The 23,597-nt window shown below is 33.4% G+C and overlaps 1 protein-coding gene and 2 pseudogenes across 2 annotated transcripts; all 3 read right to left on the bottom strand.

Moving 5' to 3' along the window:
- LOC148760275 (uncharacterized) lies at window positions 1-3,579 on the bottom strand (annotated as a pseudogene).
- A 5,259-nt stretch (window positions 3,580-8,838) lies between these two features.
- On the bottom strand, window positions 8,839-11,781 carry LOC148760274 (uncharacterized; annotated as a pseudogene). The gene is made up of 3 exons (XR_016023188.1): window positions 11,463-11,781; window positions 9,592-9,854; window positions 8,839-9,473 (listed from the first exon to the last, which is right to left on the bottom strand). The product of XR_016023188.1 is annotated as an uncharacterized LOC148760274 (transcript).
- A 4,311-nt stretch (window positions 11,782-16,092) lies between these two features.
- Window positions 16,093-17,843, bottom strand: LOC148760273 (uncharacterized). The gene is made up of 2 exons (XM_088802619.1): window positions 17,205-17,843; window positions 16,093-17,072 (listed from the first exon to the last, which is right to left on the bottom strand). Exons 1-2 carry the CDS (start codon window positions 17,784-17,786, stop codon window positions 16,167-16,169), a joined length of 1,488 nt encoding a protein of 495 aa, XP_088658745.1. The 5' UTR covers window positions 17,787-17,843; the 3' UTR covers window positions 16,093-16,166.
- Window positions 17,844-23,597: the final 5,754 nt, after the last annotated feature.

Below are 23,597 nucleotides of genomic sequence, written 5' to 3'. Positions count from 1 at the left end.
TTAATTTCTGGCCAAGAGATCAAGGTTTTCTTCTCCAGTTACTGCATAGTGCAAAGGAGTTTCACGCAGCCTCCCTTTGACATGGACAAGATTTTTATCTTTTTGCCTGAGATGTAGCGCCAGCTCTTTGTGCCCATCTTCCACTGCAAGGTGAATGGGAGTAAAGCCTTCTTGGTTTAGCTTCCAAGCGAATGACGGCTTCAAGTTCATTATCCCCTTTGCAAAATCATTGCACCCTTGAGCTGCAGCTATGGAGTGTCAACAAACTCCATCTCATCAATGTCCCTCAAAACATCTCCATCTCTTCGGATTGATGCATATAATTCAACAATATTTCCTTCTTGAGCAGCTCTCCTCAATCTTTCATCCATATCAGGAGAGCCAAATTACAGTGGCAAGGAGAACATAGAAAAAGGATTAGGCTACTTTAATAGAAAAACCTCGTCGGTGTTTAGTCAATCATTTTCTGTGAACCGGTAAAGATTAAAAAACAGAGAAGGCAGAACAAGGTACTACATATTATAAAATTGTCAATAATTTAGACCACTAAGATGACAGCTCTCTCTCTTTACTTTATCCTTGTTCAAAAATAGCACTTGTGGCAATATAATAGTCAGAAGTCCCTTTGAATTCCATGGACCTCAACTTATTAAAAATTTCTTACTACTAGGGATTAAGATTAATTTTCTTCTGCTTGAACTCATTATGCACTCTTCCCTCCCTGCGTCTCTCATCTACAAGGGATCAATCCATACAAATTACAAAATAAAATAGTGAAAATTTTTAGCATACATGTGCTTGTCTTTATGAGAATTTTTCTATAAAATTAAAATATTTAATTATGAGAAAAATTATGTAAAAATCTATTACTTAAATTATTAAAATTAATATAATTTTAAAATTATTATTAAATAATTGTAATTCAATAATAATAGGTGATATATTTTTAATGTCAACTTATTTAGTTAACAGATGGACAGATATATATGTGTGTAGAAAATGTCATGGTGTCATTAACTTATATATATCTTGTAGCACATATGGGTGCTTTGAAAAATCTCTTAGAATTAAAATGGAGCAGATAGCAATTAAAAGAGTAGTTAAGAGAGGATGGAGGAAATCCAGAATGGTTTCACTTAAAATATATAGTTGACTCCATCAGGTAAACATACTGAGATGAGAAGGCTTAGAATAATGATAAACTTAGAGTAATTGTAAAGGCTTAGGCTAATTACACAGTAGTTAAAACAGTGAAATTTTCTAATAAATTAAGTATTTGGAGAACTTATTAGACCATAGACGTTTCTACCACGTTAATCATAATCCGATATATCATAATCTCCATTGGTTAATAGATTAGCACAAAGTCGAGAAACTATCAAGACTTAAGGCAATGAACTACATCGACTTAAGCTAAATGCTTAGCACACCAGTAACAGAAAAGTTCAGGGTAAGGGGTGGTCAGTAGCTTCATCCCTGTGTAAGTTCTTAAAGTAAGCACCAAAACTATTGGTCCTTGTCACACCCACTTTGGCCAATCCGTCTGCCACTGTGTTGGCTTCACGTAGGATATATTTAAACGGAATTCCAATACAGCTACGAGAATAGGCTTCAATGGCATTGGAGATAGTTTTCAAGCGCCATGGACCTTGTTGTGGTCTTTAGTCTAGTTGATGGCATTGGAAGAATCACTTTCCACTTCCAGGACAGGACATATGGCCCATGGCGATAAGAAAAAAATTCTGATCTGTTCCTAAATGGCTCAAGAGACATCAAGACCACACATCACATTCACGGGACCAAGATCTCATCACAGCAATATGAAAGCTTACATCGGATTAATGCAGGCTCTAATACCATTTGTAACAATGCAAGTCCAACAACTGGTCTAACAGCTTTTCGATACTAAACCACATGGCCCTTAAAAGCTCAAGCTCAAGTTACTAGCAGTGATGGATTTGGATTGTTATATAAGTCTTAACATTCACATTCATATATAATGTAGGATGTAGGGTATCACAGCTTGAGTCTTCCATAAAACTATTTAAAAAAAAAAAGGTGATTTTATTATCCTCAATTACTTGTACGTCACTGCAAGCCTCTTGCATATTTGTCAAAAGACTTTCAATGGCATAGTGCTTGGTCCAAGTATAAAAAAAAAAAGAAAATATATAATTAAAAAATACAGTACTGCTCAAAACAGAATAGAAGCATACCAACTGATAACAAGAATGTTCGAACTATAACAAGTACAATCTCTGTGTAATAAAACTCATACAATACTGAAATGCATCCTAAAATAAAAATGGATCCTATCCAGAATGGATCGTATAGACCGAGGAATAACCAGCACCCTAAAATTGGAAAGGCTCCTATTTGCAATGGAGTAACACCAGGGAATAACCAGCATCCTAGAATTAAAACACTAATTCTTGATACTCGGTAAGCAATACACATGAACATCATTGAAATAAAATCCAACACTGAAAATATTCTGATAACTTTATATGTTAAATCAGTTGGCGCTATGAAAGATATTGATTGGTCGAAGGATTCAGCAAGAAATGCAAGTAGTACTTGAAGCGCAGTCTTGAAACCACGGGGAAAAGGCTTAAGGAGTCCCAACGTTAGGAAAAACGATACTATGAAGATAGTATAGGCTGGAATATAGAAAATAAGAAATTTAACTTCTTCCATGACCAATCTGCCATGTCCTTCATTTACAATTGACTTGGAGTTTGAGGAGCCATCATCTTGCAAAACACTGCGAGGCGGGTTAATACTGGCTTGGAAGGTAGCTGTTAGAAGCATTCCTAAAATTACTAGTAAGGTGTTGCGGTCCTCGCTGGATATACTGCCCATACCTTGAAAAATTACTTTTGATGCCTTTGTCACATGCTTGACCATTTGTTTCCGAATTACATATTGAAAGCTTGAAGCTCTTGCACCTAGCCAACCAGGAAGAATACTTTTGCTCGCTTTGTTATCAAGTTCGTCTGCAACAGCCAGCACCGTCAAACCAACTTGATTTGTCACAAACTTATCAGCCTTGCATTTTAAACTTATCAGCACCGTCAAACTTATCTTCCTAAGCATCCGACATAGGAGGTAAAGAGCTCCCAATCTATTGTTTTCCGTTGCAATGTGCAAAGCAGTCTGGTTTGCGGTTGTCATATCTCGGATGCATTCAGGACAAGCCTCCAGAAATCCGTCCAAGAGGTCAAGGTTTTGTTCTGTAGTTATTACATAGTGTAAAGGAGTCTCACCCTTTCTCCCTTTTACACGGACAAGATTTTTATCATTTTGTATGAGACGTAGGGCCAGCTCTTTGTGCCCCTTTTCCACCGCAAGGTGAATGGGACTAAAGCCTTCTTGGTTCAGCTTCCTAGCGAATGATGGCATTAACATCATTATCTCCATTGCAAAATCAATGCTCCCTTGCGCTGCAGCTATGTGTCATGGAGTGTCAACGAACTGCATCTCATCAATGTGCCTCAAAACATCTCCATCTCTTTGGATGGATGCATATAATTCAACAATATCTCCTTCTTGAGCAGCCCTCCTCAAAGTTTCATCCATATCAAGAGGGCGAAAATACAATGACAAGCAGAAAACAGAAAAAGGATTAGGCTACAAATCCGGAATTAAATGATAGGTAATTGTAAGGGCTTAGGCTAATTAGAGTGTAGTTAAAACAGAGAAAATATCTAGTACTTAAGGCCACTCGCAGCAATTAATTGAACGAGTAAAGAGAGGGTGCCCTGCACAGGAGTACCTTGACGAACTTACAAGGAAAAGCCTCGGTGCTGTTTAGTATATTAATTTTAATGAACCAGGAAAGATTAAAAGGCAGAAAAGGCAGAATAAAGGAGTTTTTGTGGAAAAAACAGTTCTATTTATTATAAAATCTTCAATAATTTAGACCACTAAAGATGACAACTCTCTCTTCAACAAATCCAAAACACTTTTCTTCCTCCATACGTTGATAAATTAAATGATTAGAGGAAGCTTCTAATTAGATTAAAAAAAAATTGAAAGACATAACTCTAAAATGAGAAAAGATAGAGTAAGAAGTGATTTTAATTGAGTCTAGTTATTGTTAGAGTCAAATAACGAGCAAGCATAATGTAAAACATTATTTGAGTAAGCAAAGATACAATTCTTTCTTTAAAATATCCTCAACTTTTCATAATAATTGTTTATTAAAATATATTTAGGCGTTAACATAACACAAAAAAAATTGAGATTAGCGTTATCATGTCATAAAAAATTTATTTTGCATTTCTTTTATCAAATAATCTTTATTTAATTTAAAAAATTGTGAATTCTAACTCAACTTTTTAAATATAAATACATATATTTAATATTGAGTCAATTGTTGATAACTCTTTTAAGAAATATCGGGAAAGTGCTTTTTAACTAATGCAAAAGCAAAAGCTCTTTTTCTTGTTTTTTTTTTCTTTTGAAAGTTGATTTTATTAGCGCTAAGCCACTATGTTATCCAAAGTCTTTAGTTATTTGTTAAATATTTCTAGTGACATCTGCTTCACAAATTTCTAGTGACATCTTCGACTTGAGCTAATGGAAAAAAAAGCTCCCTACTATTTTTCTAAAGACTTGACTATCTTTAGTCAAAAACTACTATTTCACAAAAAAAAGCCACAAACAAAAAAAAAACATACAATGGAGAATCCAAATCAAGAACCAAAATCAAATAAAAAAACCTTTCTTTAACCGAAGATCAACAGGACCTGGCAATCAATGTCCACGAAAAAGAAATTTTTTTCTAAAAAAGAAAAAGAAAAAATTCAATATTACGGCCGACATAGAAATTGAATAAAATGAATTACTGTTTTCGTCAAACTGAGAGGAAATTTGGAGGAAACTAACATGAAACATGTTCGGAGTTCAAGCGAATAAATGTGTCTTGTTATATATTTTAAACTATTGAAAATATATATTCAAGGGGATAAACATATATATATATTGAAGGCCGGTTAGCACTTGTGGCCATATAATATTCAAAAGCCTCAAACTTTCCTGAAGGTCACCAAGAAGTCCTACTTTTGGGTCTCTACTTTCGTATCTTTCTTGGAAGATTTGCTACGAAGATTTTCTCTTCGGTTGTTCCTCTTCATTGTTAATGGAACGTCTGTCTTTAATGACCTCATATCAATGCAGAATTAGTACTGAAGATTAGCACATCATGACTTGTTACTATAACACGACGACGTTTGTCATGAAAGTCAAATTTTAACTAGATAGTGTTGTTAAGAGGATGTTTGAGGGTCAAAAATTGGCTAAAATACTTTAGCACGTGACCTCAATTTATTAGATACAGGTTTCTTACCATGTCGATCATAATCTTATATATCATAATATAACATGTACTTATAAGTTGCTGTGTCAACTTTTATATAAGTTTATACTTTTCATAAATATGCATGACAATTGTTATATCCAACTACTTGGAACCAATAGTACAATAAAATGCAAATAATCTCTCTTTTTTGAATCTTTCAATGACTTATGTTTAATTTAATGGAGTTTTAAAATTATGTACAACTAGGCATCCTTGAACCTATAATAATATTAAAATTTTTATTTGGATGCTGCCAAGGACGGAGTTAGTTAACTTTTATTGAGGGATTGAAACAAAGAGAAACAAAGATTAAAATTTTTTAAAATTAATATGTTAAATTTAACTAACAATCAAAAGATTCATAATATCTAATAATTTTATGTAGCATGTAAATAAAAAGGAATAATAAAGAAAGACTTATAATAGTTTTTTAAAACAGTTGTACCCAACGATGTTTTTTGGATTTAAATTTATCAATTATTGATTCTATATTAAAAAGGTTAACAATGTCTTTTTCAATACAAATAATTAAATTATCTAAAAGAAACTCATCATTTATTTTATTTCAAAGTCTTATTTTCACAATTTTCATTACTAAAAAGACTTTCTCTATACTTATTGTAGAAACCGGACGAATAAAAACAAGATAAATTAATCTATTAATTAAGTGGTAATTTCTTGACTTTTTTTATTTTTACTAATCTTTAGCACAATTCAAAAAGTGTCCTAATATTTTTCTTATCGTGTTCTCATAATAATGATATAAATTAATGTTTTAATTATGTAATATATAAAATATTTTAAAACTTTTGGGGCTGCAACCATCCGCCCCTTTTTTTTTTTTTCTAATGAATGGACGTCAACTTATTAAAATCATGTTTAGTCAGTCAATTGTAGCAATAAAAGGCGAAATCCGGGATAGATTATTTTTTATAAAAAAACAGACTTCTTTGGACCACTATGATGACAACTCTCTCTCTCACTACTTGAATTTGGTTTAAAATATATTAAAGGGAGGATAGCACTTGTGGCTATGTGACTAATTTTCAAAACTTATGGATGGGTCATCAGAACAAAAAATCAATGTCCAGTCAAGAAAGGGAGAGATTCCTCTTAAAATTTGTCGTCACTCATCATGGTTGGGAAAGAAGTCGTTAATTAATTATTGAATGCGATTCATTGGATCTTTAAACATCACGGAAATATTAGAAGTCGTTCCAATAAATTGATTTATTTTAAGATTTTATTTGTTATGTTTTTTCTATTTAATATCTTTTGAAAAATTAATATTAAACAAAAATTCTCTTACAAAAATGAGTGTTTATTGAGTATTCTGATAGACAGAAGAGTGTTCGACATGAACTAGAGAAGAATTCTATACTGGATGTAGTCATATTGTCTTTCTGGTTTGATGAGGCAAAAGGGCTATTTTGTGCTATGACTGATTTTCCTATTATAATTTGGTTTGGTGATTGGAAGCCTTGTGTTGCCTGTTGCGTAAAGGTAATTGGAATGAACATAAATTTAGGCGTGACGTGGGGTGTTAGGGCTTAATGTTTGTATTATTATTAATGTTTTAAATATATAATATAAAAAATATTTTAAAAGTTTAAGGGCTGCAACCATCCGCATCTTATTTTTTTCCTAAAGAATGGACGTCAAGTTATTAAAATCATCTTTAGTCAGTCAATTATAGTAAAAAAGGGTAAAATCCGGGATAGATTTTTTTTATATAAAGAAAACAGACTTCTTTGGACCACTATGATGACAACTCTCTCTCTCTCTACTTAATCCGGTTTAAAATATATTTAAGGGAGGATGGCACTTGTGGCTATGTAATATTCAAAACTTATGATTGGCTCATAAGAACGAAACATCAATGTGAAGTCAAGAAAGGGAGAGATGGCTCTTAAAATTTTTCATCGCTCATCATGGTGTTGGGAAAGAGGTCGTTAATTAATTGTTGAATTAGATTCAATGATTGCGATTCATTGGATTCTTAAATATCACAGAAACATTAGAAGTCATTCCAACAAATAGATTTAAGTTAAAATTCTATTTCGTTGTATTTTTTCTATTTAATATCTTTTAAGAAGTTAACACTGAACGAACTATCTTACGAATACAAGTGCTTGCTGTTTAGGAAGGGAGTATTCTGATAGGCGGACGAGTGTTTGACACAAATTACAGAAGCAATTCTATACTGGATGTAGTCATATTGTCTTTCTGCTTTGATGAGGCTAAGGGATTGTTTTATGTGACTGATTTTCCTACTATAATTTGGTTTGGTGATAGGAAGTCTTGTGTTGCCTGTTGCGTAAAGGTGATTGGAATAAACATAAATTTAGGCGTGACGTGGGGTGCTAGGGCTTACTGTTTGTATTATTATTGCTCTGTCTACGTATCTCAGATGTTCATCGTTGAACACATCAATAAAATGATGGCTGAGAAAAAAAACTGTAAGCCAACAATAAAACTATGGTAGAAAAATCAATTGATCAGGATTAAGATAAATTTCGTCAGATTCTTTTATTTTAATTCCAATGCTTGAGCATTGATTTTGGTTTTATCCATGCAACTAAAGACAAAACACACAGAAAAGAGAAAACAAAAAAGCAAGAGGAAAAATTATATTTAGATATTCCACATGGTGAGGCATATATATTAAACTTGTCAGCTCCTATCAGACAGTAGTGTGTCTGTTTCATAGTACTTGGATATTATTATTTATTGATAGATTTCTGGAGAGCCACCGTCACTGCCAATCCAGGACTGGGGGCAAGGAGAGGCTAGTTTAGAGCCTGGACGAACTCGACCGGCCGCCCTCGAGTGCTGGAGCGGCGCTACATAGCTAACTAGCCATGAAAGAGGGGAGAAGAAGGAGGAAAAAGGAAAAAGACAAGGGATCAGTAACCATAATTTGGTTACATGAACAATTACACATGTACAATTTTTACCGCGTGGTAGCTGCCACTGACACTAACAACACATCAATTTCTTCGACTTAAGCCCCACAAAGGAAACTGCAATACCAGCAACATGATAAAGACTATTGATTGAAATGTATTCCATTTGGACCAAAGAGGAGTCGGGGATAAGATGCTTATGGAGAGCATGTAGCTCGAACACAAAAGTGAAAGTGGCACGAGCAATAGAACCACCTGGGAGGTGAAATGCTGTTAGCCCAATGGTTGTCAATAGGGTTAATGTGTTATAAGTTCAGAACACAGAAAATAACTATTTATAAAATAATTTACAGTAAATGATAAAATTATAATAATTAGTTTTTAATTTCTGTGATAAGTCAAAGGTAAAGTTTCATTTTGAAACAAAGGAATATTACAACACAAATTATAAGTGAAATAAAGTCGTAGAATAAAAGATAAAGGGAAAAGTAGTGATGATTTTGCATTGGGAGAAATTGAAATTTTGGGTGGTACATTGCCGTACAGCAAATAAAGATACAAAATCGGAAATAGGAAATATCTAGACGCAGTGGCAGCCATTCTTAGAGCTTCATTCAACGTTTTTGTCATACTATCGATGTGTCAAAGAAAGTCTCGAGCTGCGATTGCCTGAGACTCCCTTGGCATGAAAATCGGCTTGGCAAAGGGAAAACAAGAAAATACATAGTTCAACTGCACAAGAAGAATGGCAGCATCAAAACAAGAACAACAGCTTGTACAAGAACTCAAGCCAACCGTAAGCCGAAACTGGTAGCAAAGAAGTAAGGACCTAAGGGACAAGATCACCCAAAAGAGTAAAGCATTCGGACGTTTAAGACAGCAAGACCATGGCAGCCAGCGTAGAAACAACCGAAGGAAAGAGAGACAGCAAAAGGACCCTAGACATCCTGAATTGTTTCAGGCCAGACGTGCACACCTTCTTGAACACAAAAGCAGCGGCCCCACTCCAACAATGTGAGCAGCCAACGGCATCAAGCAAGCATTCCCTTTTGAAGAGTTGCCCACAAACAGACTCGGAAGGGAGATGACAATCGATCAACCGCAATCTCTGTTTTATTACGTTCGTGTGCAACAGTCAATGCCGTTGAACCAGCCTGATTGGTCGCAAACTTATCAGCCTAGCATTTTAGTAGTAGTTTGAGCGTCTGTTTTATCGAGACATAAATAAATGCCATAATCCATTGACCATCAATACAATTCCAAAATAAAGAATCCATTCCCTTTTTACTAAAAGTAAAATTAGTTTGAGGGATGAGATCGGACCTGGGGTTGATTATTGTGCGCAGCTATGTGTAAGGCCGTGTCACCATTCCTGTCTTTTTGGTTCATCACATCGTGACAGTAGTCACTTTTCCTAAGGATCCGACGTAGAAGTTGAAGAGCTTCTAATCTATTGTTTCTCGTTGCAATGTGCAAAGCAGTCTACTTTGTGGTTGTCATATCTCGGAAACATTCAGGACAAGCTTCTAAAAATCTAGCCAAGAGACCAAGATTTTGTTCTCTAGTTATTGCATAGTGCAAAGGTGAATTGGATGTACCGCCATTTTCCATGAGATGTAGCGCCAGCTCTTCATGCCCATTTTCCTCTGCAAGGTGAATGGGTGTAAAATCTTCTGGGTTTAGCTTCCTAGCGAATCTCCATTGCAAAATCAATCCACCCTTGAGCTGCGGCTATCTGTAATGGAGTGTCAACGAACTCCATCTCATCAATGTGCCTCAAAACATCTCCATCTCTTTGGATGGATGCATATATTTCAACAATATCTCCTTCTTGAGCAGCCCTCCTCAAGCTTTCATCCATATCAGGGGAGCCAACTGACAATGACATGCAGAAAATAGAAAAAGGATTAGGCTACGTTATATAGCAATTAAAAGAGTACTTAAGAGAGCATGGAGGAAATCCTGAATGGTTTCACTTGAAAAAGAAATAGTTGAGGAGCTCCCCTCCATCCAGTTAACATAGTGAGATGAGAAGGCTTAGAATAATGATAAATTTATAGGTAATTGATTAAAAGAGTAAAGAGAACCTCAACGTACTTACAGGTAAAAGCTCGATGCTATTGAGTCAGTCAATTACCGTCAATCAGGAAAGTTGAAAAACCAGAAGAGGCAGCAACGAAATTAGTTTTGGTGGAAACAAAATACTATACACTAAGATCACAACTCTGGCTGTCTCTAATTTTTTCTTTTTTTCTCAGCCAAAAATGATGCGGATTTTATTAACAAGCTGAATGAAGCGGTGAGGAATCAGCAATAACCTGATCCAAAAAACAGTACAGATACTCAAATGACAGAAGCATGCACAAGATAATAGTACCAGCAAAAATCAACATGACAACAAGCTGGTAGAACAACTTAGAGAACAACAATCACAGATGCTGGATAAACACTAACAATCACCAAGATGCTGACAATAATATCCACATACAATGGCGGAGCTATAAATTGAGAAAACATAAGTAACATCCGATAAGAAGATAGTCACAGCAAAACAGCCAAACCAGAAGCTGAAACTTGAAGACAACCAGAACAGACAACCATTTCCTGGTTGCAGAGAGAGCTCGTAAAAACAAAAACAACAGGAGCTGCCGGCATGAATGAGGGAAAATATGGAGGAATGCTGGATAGCACTTGGGGCTATATAATATTCAACGCGTCCCGTTGAATGCCCTGGACCTCAACTTGTTAAAAATTACTTAATACTATTGTAATATATAATTGTTAACAATAAAAGTATGGTACAAAAATCAACTGATAAGGATTAGGATAAATTTTCTTCTTCTTCAATGGATCACTTTTATGTGTTACATTTTAATTTGTCTAATTTATAACTAACAGTGATAAAGAATGATTTATCTAATAATTTTTCATGATTCTGATTTCATTTATTGGGATTTTCTATTTAGGGAGAATTATTATAAAATTTTCTCTCATCCAATTATTTTGAACCAATAAGATAACAAAGTGTGAATAATCTATCACCAAATCTTTCAAATACTTCATATTTAATTTAATTCGGTGCTAGATGTAATAATATGAAATTTTCATTTGGATGTCCTGGACCTCAACTTTTTTAATTTTTTTGATGGATGGACCTTAACTTATTGAAAACTTGTTTAGTCAGTCCATTACAGTCTCACCCCGCTTCCCTTTGAGACGAACAAGATTTTTGTCATTTTGCATGAGATGTAGCGCCAGCTCTTTATGCCCATTTTCCACTGCAAGGTGAATGGGACTAAAGCCTTCCTGGTTTAGCTTCCTAGCGAAAGACGGCTTTAAGATCATTGTCTCCATTGCAAAATCAATGCACCCTTGAGCTGCAGCTATTTGTAATGGAGTGTCAACGAACTCCATCTGATCGATGTGTCTCATAACATTTCCATCTCTTTGGATTGATGCATATAATTCAACAGTATTTCCTTCTCGTGCAGCTCTCTTCAAACTTTCATCCATATCAAGGAGAGCCAAATTACAATGACGTGCTGAAAATAAAAAATGATATTAATACTGAGATTCGATCTCATACTCAAATATGAAAATAATCAAGAAATTAAAAATATAATGTAACGGAATAATAAACTAGTATTTAATCAGAGAAACGATCAAATTCTATAAGATCAATATTTGTGTTTTTAATGTAATTTTTAATTTAATTATGAATATTCATAAGTAAGAGTTATATATCTTACTCTAAATATTGTAATCAAGAGTCTAAGTAAATCAAAATCTTTTCTTCTTTACCTTTAAGATTTGTCAAAACTTCAGTCACTCAAGTGTTTGGTCTCTAACAGTAATCCATACAATGACCAAATAAGACCTTCTCAAAAGTATGATTTTTTACTTGTACTAGCAAATTTTGTTTCTAAAACAAAAAGACCAAAATTCTTACCGAATCTTTTTTTTGTCAGATAAGGAAAACTATTTTTCTTTTCTTATTTTATGAAACGACTGATAAGTGATTGGAGGTTTTGAGTTTTAATTTACTAACATAACATATTTATATAGCTAGACTAAGTTATAACTTTATATATAGCATATGTATTTTAATTTAATTAAATCTCTGTGAATTTAATTAATTTTTTACTGTTGTGAAAATTGCCCAAGAATCAACAAAGATAAAATCCAAAGAAAATAAGCAAATAGAAAAACACAAAAATTTACGTAGTTCGGCCTCTTGCCTACGTCCACGGAGTGAAACTGTTCTTCTATTATTGAAAATTTAAAGTACAATAAATTGACCTTTATAGTTTCCCAAAACAACCCAAGATCCCTTGCACACTCTTCCTCAATAACCTCCCAAGAACATTCACTCAAACCACTCTAGCTCCACCTAGAGCAAAAGATAGAGTTACAAAATGTTTCCTCTCTTGAGCTCTCAAAGCACTACTTGCAATTCTAAAGCCTAAAAATCCATTTTTATAGTATAAAAGTCCAAAGTAGAATGTGATTAGGATTCGATGTGGAATAAGAAGTTTAAAACCATACAACTACTTAATATTGTATACAAATAAAAAATCCTAATCAAATAAGATCTAGAATTATAGTCAACCTAAAACTCAACAAATCTCTACCTTTGACTTGAATTCAAACTCCTTAAACCTCTTCCACTAGTCGCACCTAATTGCAACTTCCTAACTCTACCTACTTTCCAACACCTTGAACAATTCTCCAAGTATAAGACTTTCTAAATCATTGGCCTTTATAATTACTACGACTACACATACCGAATCAAGCATGGTCCAACACTTGATTCCACAAAACGGCCAATGCACCTGTGTAGCCGTCAAGTCAATGGCACTAATTGACTTCGAAAATGGACCTCGACGACCCTTCCAATTCACTACTGGTAAGATTTTTTGTCCTTTCACCATCGTCTACACCATGGGAACCTTTCATCACCTCCTCGGCAACTGAAATCTCACTTTGGTAGCTACCATCCCCTGTGCACTGTTCCCATCCTTTTGAGGCCTTACATTCTAGATGATACAAGCCATTATGCAAATTCCCCCTCATCAGGACCATGTCGCCTTGTGTGACTTTTACTACTCCATCACAAGTAGAATATCCATACCCTTTGGAGTTTAACAGGCTCAATGATATTAGATTCTTACACATCTTTGGGACATAGGACACACCACCCAAAGAGCGCACAACCCTATCAAACATTTTGATTTTCACCATTCTAAGACCCATGACCTTCACTATTGACTTATTACCCAAAGTCAAATTCTCAGCCACCCCTTCTTGAAGTAAATCAAAACAATCCTTTTGATAACATATGTGAGTAGCAGAAGCAGAATCTAAATACCAATCAGAATTTTCATCCATATTTTTTTAAATTGTAAGGACATCACAATCATCACCTTCAACAACAAAAGCACACTCACCTTTGTTCTCGTTACTTTCATCCCCTTTTGTAGGACAATCCCTTTTAATATGCCCATACCCTTTGCATTTAAAGCATTGAACATTGTTGGATCTAGACTTGCCACCCTTAGATCCCTTACCAGTTGACTTCCTTCTATTAGCCTCAATTACTAATGCCAAGCCATTTAGATCTCTATCCCCTTGTTTACTTTTCTTTCGGGCTTCACGAGACATTAACGTTGCTTGTGCTTGTTCTAACATTATTGTATCCATCCCACATATAAGAGATTCCACAAATACCTCATAGGAATCTGGAAACGAAGCCAAGAACAATAGTGCATTTTCCTCTTCCTCCACCTTGACATCAACCTTCTTCAACTGATCAATGATTCCATCGAATTCATTCATATGCTTCATGAGGTCTCCATTCTCCTCCATCTTTAAGCGATACAACTTTCGCCTAAGCTGCAACTTGTTAGAAAGACTTTTCGTCAAGTAAATTTTCTCTAACTTTGCCTATAATCTTATAGCAGAATCCTCATCAATAACATGATTAAACACATTATCTCCAATGCAAAGCCAAATAGTGCTCACACACCTTTGCTCCAACTCTCCCTATTCAACATCTTTCATGTCATCTGGTTGCCCTTCCTCCTTTTCTAGCAAGGGGCGCATTAAACCTTGCTGCACAAGGAGATCTTTCATCCTTCTCTGCCACTGCGTGAAACTAGTCTTCCCATCAAACTTCTCAATTGAAAAATTCATAGAACTAGTAACTTTTGACATCCTTGTTGAATCTTGAATTTACCGAACCCGAAGCTCTGATACCAGTTTATTGTGGAAATTGTCCAAGAATCAACAAAGATAAAATTCAGAGAAAATAAGCAAACAGAAAAATACAAAAATTTACGTGGTTCGGCCTCTTGCCTACGTCCACAGAGTGAAACTGTTCTTCTATTATTGAGAATTTAAAGTACAATAAATTGACCTTTATGGTTTCCCAAAACAACCCAAGATCCCTTGCACACTCTTCCTCAATAACCTCCCAAGAACATTCACTCAAACCACTCTAGCTCCACCTAGAGCAAAAGATAGAGTTACAAGATGTTCCCTCTCTTGAGCTCTCAAAGCACTACTTGCAATTCTAAAGCCTAAAAATCCACTTTTATAGTATAAAAGTCCAAAGTATAATGTGATTAAGATTCGATGTGGAATAAGAAGTTTAAAACCATACAACTACTTAATATTGTATACAAACAAAAAATCCTAATCAAATAAGATCTAGAATTCTAGTCAACCTAAAACTCAACATTCACTTTATTTTGATTTTTTTCTAATAAGTCCAACTTAATTAATTATCCTTATTTAATTTCAATCATGTCACTTGATGTGTTTGACCCATTAGGTTTCTAACATTCTTCTTCTTACATTCTTCCCTCCTAGCATCTCTCATCTTCAAGGGATCACTTTTAAGTGTTATATTTTAATTTGTCCAATTTATAACTAACAGTGATAAAGAATGATTTATCTAATAATTTTTCATGATTTTGATTTCATTTTTTGGATTTTCTATTTAGGGAGAATTATTATAAAATCTTCTCTCATCCAATTATTTCGAACCAATAAGATAACAAAATGTGAATAATCTTTCTCTGAATTTTTCAAATACTTAATATTTAATTTAATCCTGTTCTAGATGCAATAGTTTTAAATTTTCATTTGGATGTCATGGACCTCAACTTTTTTAATGGATGGACCTTAACTTATTGAAAACTTGTTTAATCACTCAATTATATACAACAGGGAAAGAGCAAAAAAAAACAGAATAAGCTTGACATGGGTGGTAAGGCCTAATGATTGGACTTATATGTTCAATAATAAATATTTTTTTGAGACGGAATATCAATTTCTCAAATTAATAAACTTTCATTAAATTTTGATTAAATTTTTTTTTTGAAAAGTAATTTTGATTAAAACTTAAAAATGTCTGGATATTTGATCTTTTTTTTTTCCGTAATTAAGCAATAGTGTGATTTTGTGAAAGAAATTGAATCTTGAGCATCTATAAGTTATAGCTCTTTTTTTTGTTTCATATTATTTTTTATTATATATATTTATGTTTATTTTTTGAAATTAAAAATTATATAGTTTATCAATAATATACTTAAAATAATTTATGGTCAATATTTTTGTGCCAGTCAAATGTGAATTTTCAATTTGAGATAGGAGGAGTATTAATTTCATAATAATACATCAGCAAAAATTATGAGCAAAAGAAAGTAGATGAAATGATAAAGCAAAATGTGGAGAAGAGTTTATGTAAGAGGAACTGAATTTATTGATGATACAACAAATAGATATATAAGACTGGAAATAAAAAATATGTAGTAGATGCAGTGGCGGCCATCTTTAAAGCTTCATTCAGCTTTAACGTTCATATATTGTGAGGGGTAGCATGTCAACCCACGTTTTCATCGCACTACTTCAATCCACAATAGAAACAAAGCAAGTAATACCAAGGGTACTAGAACTATAGCAACAACCATCCAGATGTAATGAAACCGTTGTAGTATTAAACCGCATCCTACAATCAAAGTGGATCCTAACCAGAATAGATCATATAGACTAAGGAACAACCAGCACCCTATAATTAAATAGGATCCTATCTGAAATGGACCATACAGACCAGGCACTAACCAACACCCTAGAAATAAAACGCTAATTTTTGATACCCGGTAAGCAACACACATGACCATCATTAAAACAAAAACCAACGTTGAAAACAAACACATAACTAGATATGCTAAATTAGTTGGCGCTATGAAATTTATTGATTCGTCAAAAGATATAGCAAGAAATGCGAGTAGTACTTGAAGAGAAGTCCTGAAACCATGGGGGAAAGGTTTAAGGAGGCCCAATGTTAGGAAAAACGCTACTATGAAGACAGTATAGGCTGGAATATAAAAAGTAAGGAAATCAACTTGATCCATGACCGATTTGCCTGGTAATTTTTCATGATGTCCTACAGTGGAATTGGAGTTTGAGGAGCCATCACCTTGCCAAACACTACCAGGCGGGCTAATACTGGCTTGGTAGGTAGCTGTTAGAAGCAATCCTAAAATTACTAGTAAGGCGTTGCGATCCTCACTTGAGACACTGTCCATACCTTGAAAAATTACTTCTGATGCCTTTGTCACATACTTGACAATTTGTTTCTGAATTTTATATTTAAAGTTCAAAACTCTTGCACTTCCCCAACCATGCAAAATATTGCTGCTCTCTATGTTATTAAGTTCGTTTGCAACAGCCAGTGCTGTTGAACCAGCTTGATTGATCGCATGCTTATCAGCCTTGCATTTTAATAGCAGTTTGAGCATCTGTTTGATAGAGAGTTTGAGACACAAACAAAAGCCACAATCAATTGACCATGAAATACAATCCCAAATTAAAGAATTAATCCATTCTTTTTTGATAAAAGTAAAACTAATTAAGAGGGGAAGAGATCGGACCTTGGACTGATTATTGCGCGCAGCTATGTGCAAGGCAGTGTCGCCATTCCTGTCTTTCTGGTTCACCACATCCTCACAATAGTCACTCTTCCTAAGCATCCGACATAGGAGTTCAAGAGCCTCTAATCTATTGTGTCTCGTTGCAATATGCAAAGCAGTCTGGTTTGTGGTTGTCATATCCCGGACGCATTCAGGACAAGCCTCAAGAAATCTGGCCAAGAGATCAAAATTTTGTTCTCTTGGTATTGCATAGTGCAAAGGAGTCTCACCCCGCTTCCCTTTGACACGAACAAGGTTTTTGTCATTTTGCATGAGATGTAGCGCCAGTTCTTTATGCCCCTTTTCCACCGCAAGGTGAATGGGACTAAACCCTTCGTGGTTTAGCTTCCTAGCGAATGAGGGCTTTAAGATCATTATCTCCATTGCAAAATCAATGCACCCTTGAGCTGCAGCTATGTGTAATGGAGTGTCAACGAACTCAATCTCATCGATGTGCCTCAAAATATTTCCATCTCTTTGGATTGATGCATATAATTCAACAATATTTCCTTCTTGTGCAGCTCTCTTCAAACTTTCATCCATATCAGGGGAGCCAAATTACAATGACTTGCTGAAAATAGAAGAAGATATTAAGCACATAAAACTAAGAAAGCATTGAAGACATTCGGCTTGGTTTCACATAATCAAAAAAAAAGTTGAGCAGGTCCCCTCCATCCAGTAAACATAGTAAGAAGAGAGGGCTTAGGATAACGATAAATTGACAGGCAATCGTAAGGCCACTGACGGTAATTGATTAAAAGAGTAAAGAGAGGGTGCACAGGACATTGTTGTGTCGGTCAATTAAAGTCAATCAGGAAAGGTGACTAAACAGAAAAGGCATAACAAAAGTAGTCGTGGAGACAAAGTACTCTTCGCTGAAAGGATCTCGCTGTCTCTACTTTATTCTGGTTTCAAAATATCTATTGAAAGCTGGATAGCACTTGTGGCTATATCCCATTCAATCATCGGAACTCAACTTATCCAAATTTACTTAACAATAAAAGTATGGTAGAAAAATCAATTGATAAGGATTAAGATAAATTTTTTTCTTCTTACATTCTTCCCTCTTAGTGTCTCTCATCTTCAAGGGATCAATTGAACAAAGGAAGAAGTAGAAAAGTGTAAATTTTTATCATAAACGTGCTTGTGTTTTTGCATTTGAGTAGGCTTTAGGCTTAGTGGGTAGTTAATGGGAATTTTTTTATAATATTAAATATTTTAATTATAAGGAAAAATCATGTAAAAATCTATTCCTTAGATATAAACTTTATATTAATATTTGATAAATTTTACATGATTATAAAGTTATTATAAAATAATTATATGGTTATAGCGGTAAGTGATGCGTTTTTAATGTCAACTTATGCAATCAACCGATGATCCTGTGTTTGTGTTTAAAAAATATCTTAAAAAACCTTTGGAACTTGTTGATTTAGAGTAGATCTGACCATTCAACAGAAAAAAAAGAAGCCCTAAGCAAGACATGAACCCAATTATGAACAAGCATTTGAAGTTAACGTTTTTATTTCTTGATGAAAACGGAAATAATTAGCAAAAGGATGCCATGAATGGCAGGAGATATGAAGATGAACATTCTTGAATAAACCACAAAAAATTCGATCATAATTGTCAAATTCATCTCAACATTTTATGCTGAAAACGTCTATCTATGCAAAGGCCAATGCTAAAGGATGTGTATGTTTCCGTCCCTTTCAAGATAACCCTAAGACGTTGAGTTCTCCTGAACTCCTATTAACCTTCCTTATTTTCATCAACCAATATAGATAAGCCCCAAATAACCAACACCCAGATGCAATAGCAAGCACCAAAGTAAGCCAAATGAAATAAGTAAACTTTGCAGCAACGATATGTTGTGTTTTGAGAGAAAGAGAGTAAATGTCCCCTATAACACAATCTCGATTTTATATCTCTTAAACAAAGATGAGCAAAGAGAGAAGACCACACTAGTTTCATTCATAGTCAATATATATATACACAGCTTCATTAACACATATTATCAATAGATATAACACTTCTTAATACATGAGAAACAAGTGTAAAACATGATTATCATAGTGACATGCATAGCTCCACGTAGTGGTTTTCATCACCAAGCAAAACATATATAAACATGCATGATATCTAAATCGATTGTCACTTGTCATTTTGTCCACTTGATACATGCAAGCATTAACTTCAACATTCTCCCTTAATGATTGCTTGGAGAACCTTTAGTTAATCTCTATAATAGCTGAACTTTGGCTACCTCAGTGATTTGGTCAACATGTCAGTGAACTATTCTTCAAAACTGAAGTGATGAATAAGCACTTCATCACATTTTTCAACATCACTCAATAGATGATATTTGACACTGATGTGTTTTTGTTCTTCCATTGAAGACTGGATTTTTGACAGTAACAATTGTCAATTTATTATCCACAAACAACTCAGTTGGTTCTGTTTGAGGCATTCCAAAATGGAGGAGTACTTTCCTCATCCATGTAGCTTGGTTTGCAGCTATAACATCTATGATATACTCAACTTCAAAAGTAGTCTATGCTATTGTTCCTTGCTTGTGTAAACAAATTTGAAACTTGTTCTTCTTGAGCTGAAACTTGTTTTGTTGATGACCTCTCTTTTCTTTCTCCTTTGACTCACTAGGTTTCTTTCTTGGTGTTGGGTTACTCTTGACTTTGCCTTTGAATTTTGCACTCAAGGCGTTTTCTGAAACCTTCTTCACAACATTTTTTTGTAGATTATTCTCACCCAACAATCTCACCCGATTTGTTATTTGCATTACCTCATCTTTGCAGTACTTCAAAGTTTCATTTTCCTTCATCTTCATGACCTCAAACTCCCTTAATGGTGATGTTTAAAGAGAGAAGATACTGGTATTTGCCATGCTTTAAGGGTGGGTTGTTGCTTGGAGGGTTTTGTGGTGATATTTAGAGTTTTGGTCCCCTAAGAACTCAAATTGAGAGTTGATACCATGTTGTGTTTTGAGAGAAAGAGAGTAAATGACTGCTATAACACAACCTCTATTTTATATCTCTTAAACAAAGATGAACAAAGAGAAAAGGCCACAATAATTTCATTCATATTCAATATATATATACACAACTTCATTAACGCATATTATCAATAGATATAACATTTGTTAATACATAAGAAATAAGTATAAAACATGATTATCATAGTGACATACATAACTCCACATAGTGGTCTTCAACACTAAGTAAAACACATACAAACATGCATGATATCCAAGTAGATTGTCACTTGTCATTTTGTCCACTTGATATATGTAAGCATTAACTTCAACAAAAAGAACCACTTCGCTGAAAAGACCATTTATTAGAAACAGAATCATAAGGAAAAGCACGATGAGAAATGCTGCAGTGTTTTGAATATAAAACAAAAGAAAACTATTTGGATCCATGATTGATTTGCCTGCTCCATTTGAAACCTCACTAGAACCTGCTTGGCTTGTCGAACACCATCCGACGTGTTACAAATGGCTCGGTAGATTGCTGTTATTACCAACCTTACTTGTACTAGGAATGCATTGTGTGTCACTTGATATATTGAGTCTGGCCCTGAGTTACAATCATCATTAATTTTTTAGAAAATTCAGCCTTTGATTTATAGAGCTTAGCCATGGGTCTAGGCTTGGATATTGAGGAAGCAAAATTCTTGGCAGATTCGTTAATTAGAATTAATTAAAAATCTTGGATATTGATTGCTGTTATCTTGATTTATAAATCAAGATATACTAATCTAATTATATTTAATTAGAATTAATTAGATATACTAATCTAATTAATTCTAGTCAAACTACATTTAAAAATGAGAAAATTAAAAAGACAAAAAACAACAAAGAACTTGATTACGTAGATAATTACACGTGCAAATTTTACCCGGTGGTAGCTGCCAACGAAACTAACAACATATCAATTTCCAATGTCAACTTCTATTAATAAATTGATAAGAAACCGACACCATGTTAAAAGTGATATCAAAATGAGGATTGGCTCTACATTCAACATTAGACTTAATAAAGTGTTGGGGTCCTAAATAGTTATTTATCTGCAAATTTATCCAATTTTGTAGCATGATTATTTCAATATAAAGTTCCTTCAACTTTAGTGCCGCGTATGAATCAGATGCATACTTCCTTTGTGCTCTCATTCTCCCCTTTTATTTGCTTATTTGATTAATAAAATCAAAGGTTCAAAAGACACCTAAAAAAAGCTAAGGAATAAAGGCGTCTAGAGCCTCAGCCTTAACAGGGAGGGCTCTAGCTGACAATCACTGGCGGACCCACCTATATAAGTGGTGTCACGTGATGTCATTCAATTGTTAAAAATTTATTTTAAATATATTATTTATTTAGAATTTTACATAATTAATAACAATAAAAAATTCAATAATTTTTTTTATAATTTAATAAAAAGTGAGATAAATTTTTTTTGATAAAAGTAAATTTATTAAAAAAATAATTTATATACTAAAAAATTAAAAAAATTATAATTTAAAATTTTATTAAAAAAATTAAAACTTAAACTATACTCTTCCTTTTCAAAAATTCAAATATTACTTTTAAGACTTGCAGAGAAACTTCTCTTCCTAATCTTTGTTTGCATTTTTTATTTTTTTTAAAGCAACTCATCTATATTTTATTTGTTCAATTGTAAATAATTTTCAACATAAATAAAGTTTTTAAATATTTTATGTGTAAATATTTTTTGATTAATTTAATAATTTGGGACCAAAAAAAATCTTTCTAATAGAAAATAGTATGGCTTATTAAACAATATCTTGAAATTATGAATTTTTTTATTTATTTTGTAAATATATTATTTGATTATTTAATTTTATGTGATTTGTAAATATTTATACTTAATTTTGATCAATGAATAGAAATTTGTCAAATTGTTAGTTTTTGAATATGTTATTGAAAAATGAGTAATAATTTTTAACAAGTTTTTGTCTAAATAAGTTATGAAAAAATATTTTAAAATATAAAAAATTATTTTACAAGACTCAAATTTTGAAAAATTGTCATGCCTCTAACTCGAGGCACGATAGACGCCACATACTTGTAAGATGTAATCTTACAAACATGGAAGGTTTTAATACATATACCTTATAACACTATCTAAAAAAAACTAAAATACTTGAAGAATATAGTGATTCATAAAACCAAATCTATTGATAGAAAATTCAAAAGATCATAATTCGACAATATTCAAAATTAAGTTTACAAAACCATAAGGCTATTATGTCAAGATAGAAGTCTGAATACTAATTAAGACAGTTCAATGTTCATAATATTTAAATAAATCCTAAACAATTTAAATACTGCTAGATTAAACATCACTCTCCGAAATTTCTGCGTAGTTGACCAAATCATAACCTGAAAAAAAATTTGAAGGAAGAAGTGAGTCCAACTACTCAACAAGTAACTAACATCCCTTCAGTCGGATTAAGCATACTTAAAACATTTAGACCAAAATGTCATTAATATAAATATCAAAATAAATTATTAGGTAATCTTATTTAGAATCAAATACTTTAAAATTTCTACTTTCAAATAACAGAACAAACATATTTCACAAATATTTTAAATTTTAATAGTCTTCTGTAACAGGTTACAACCACACTTAACCCCTGTGGTATAGGTCAAAAATAAATCCATGATTAACCCTGGTGGCACGGGTCAGAAATATATCAAAAGTAACTATTGGTTGCACTGAACAGATATCATAAGTGCCATTATTCTGTAATCGGTGGTGCGGTTGAGAGATCAATCTCTAATAACAGAATACATGTCGACATAGTCAACATTTAACCCCCATTGACAAGGTTAGAGCATAGCCATACTAGGAGACAAAACAAAAACATATATTTTTAGATTACCCAAATTTCATAAAACAGTATATCAACTTTCTCAAGTATATCTCATGCACCTCAAAAGCATATTTATTTCAGACTAAATATTTATGTTTATATTCACAAAAACATATATGTATACATTATACAAAGTTATATACAAATTTCAAAATAAGAAATCACGCTTTGCATAAGGCACATTCTAAATCTAATACATAAAACTTATATACATATACATTTTGCATGCTCAACCCAATTTTAATAAATCATATGACAAAATATCATATATCATATACAAATTCACATTGAGGTTAATTTTTTTAAGATGTGAAAACACCGAAGGGATATTGGTCACTTGCCTAATTTTGTCAAGTTTACTTTCAAGCAGCAAATTAGATAATCCTCCTAGTTGTCTAATATAGCAAGAAAATACATACAAAATCAGAACTGAATTTGCAAACA

The sequence above is a fragment of the Theobroma cacao genome, chromosome 10 (assembly GCF_053813885.1).
Source record: "Theobroma cacao isolate CCN51 chromosome 10, ASM5381388v1, whole genome shotgun sequence".
In the NCBI taxonomy this organism is placed as follows: Eukaryota; Viridiplantae; Streptophyta; class Magnoliopsida; order Malvales; family Malvaceae; genus Theobroma; species Theobroma cacao.
This window is presented reverse-complemented; position numbering and strand designations above follow the sequence as displayed.

What these genes read in the sequence shown, in the direction of transcription:
- LOC148760273 (XM_088802619.1), bottom strand. Translation starts at nt 17,786, where the DNA reads ATGGATGAAAGTTTGAAGAGAGCTGCACAAGAAGGAAATATTGTTGAA. An exon ending in CGCGCAATAATCAGTCCAAG is followed by an intron (nt 17,073 to 17,204) that starts GTCCGATCTCTT and finishes TCTATCAAACAG; the next exon opens with ATGCTCAAACTGCTATTAAA.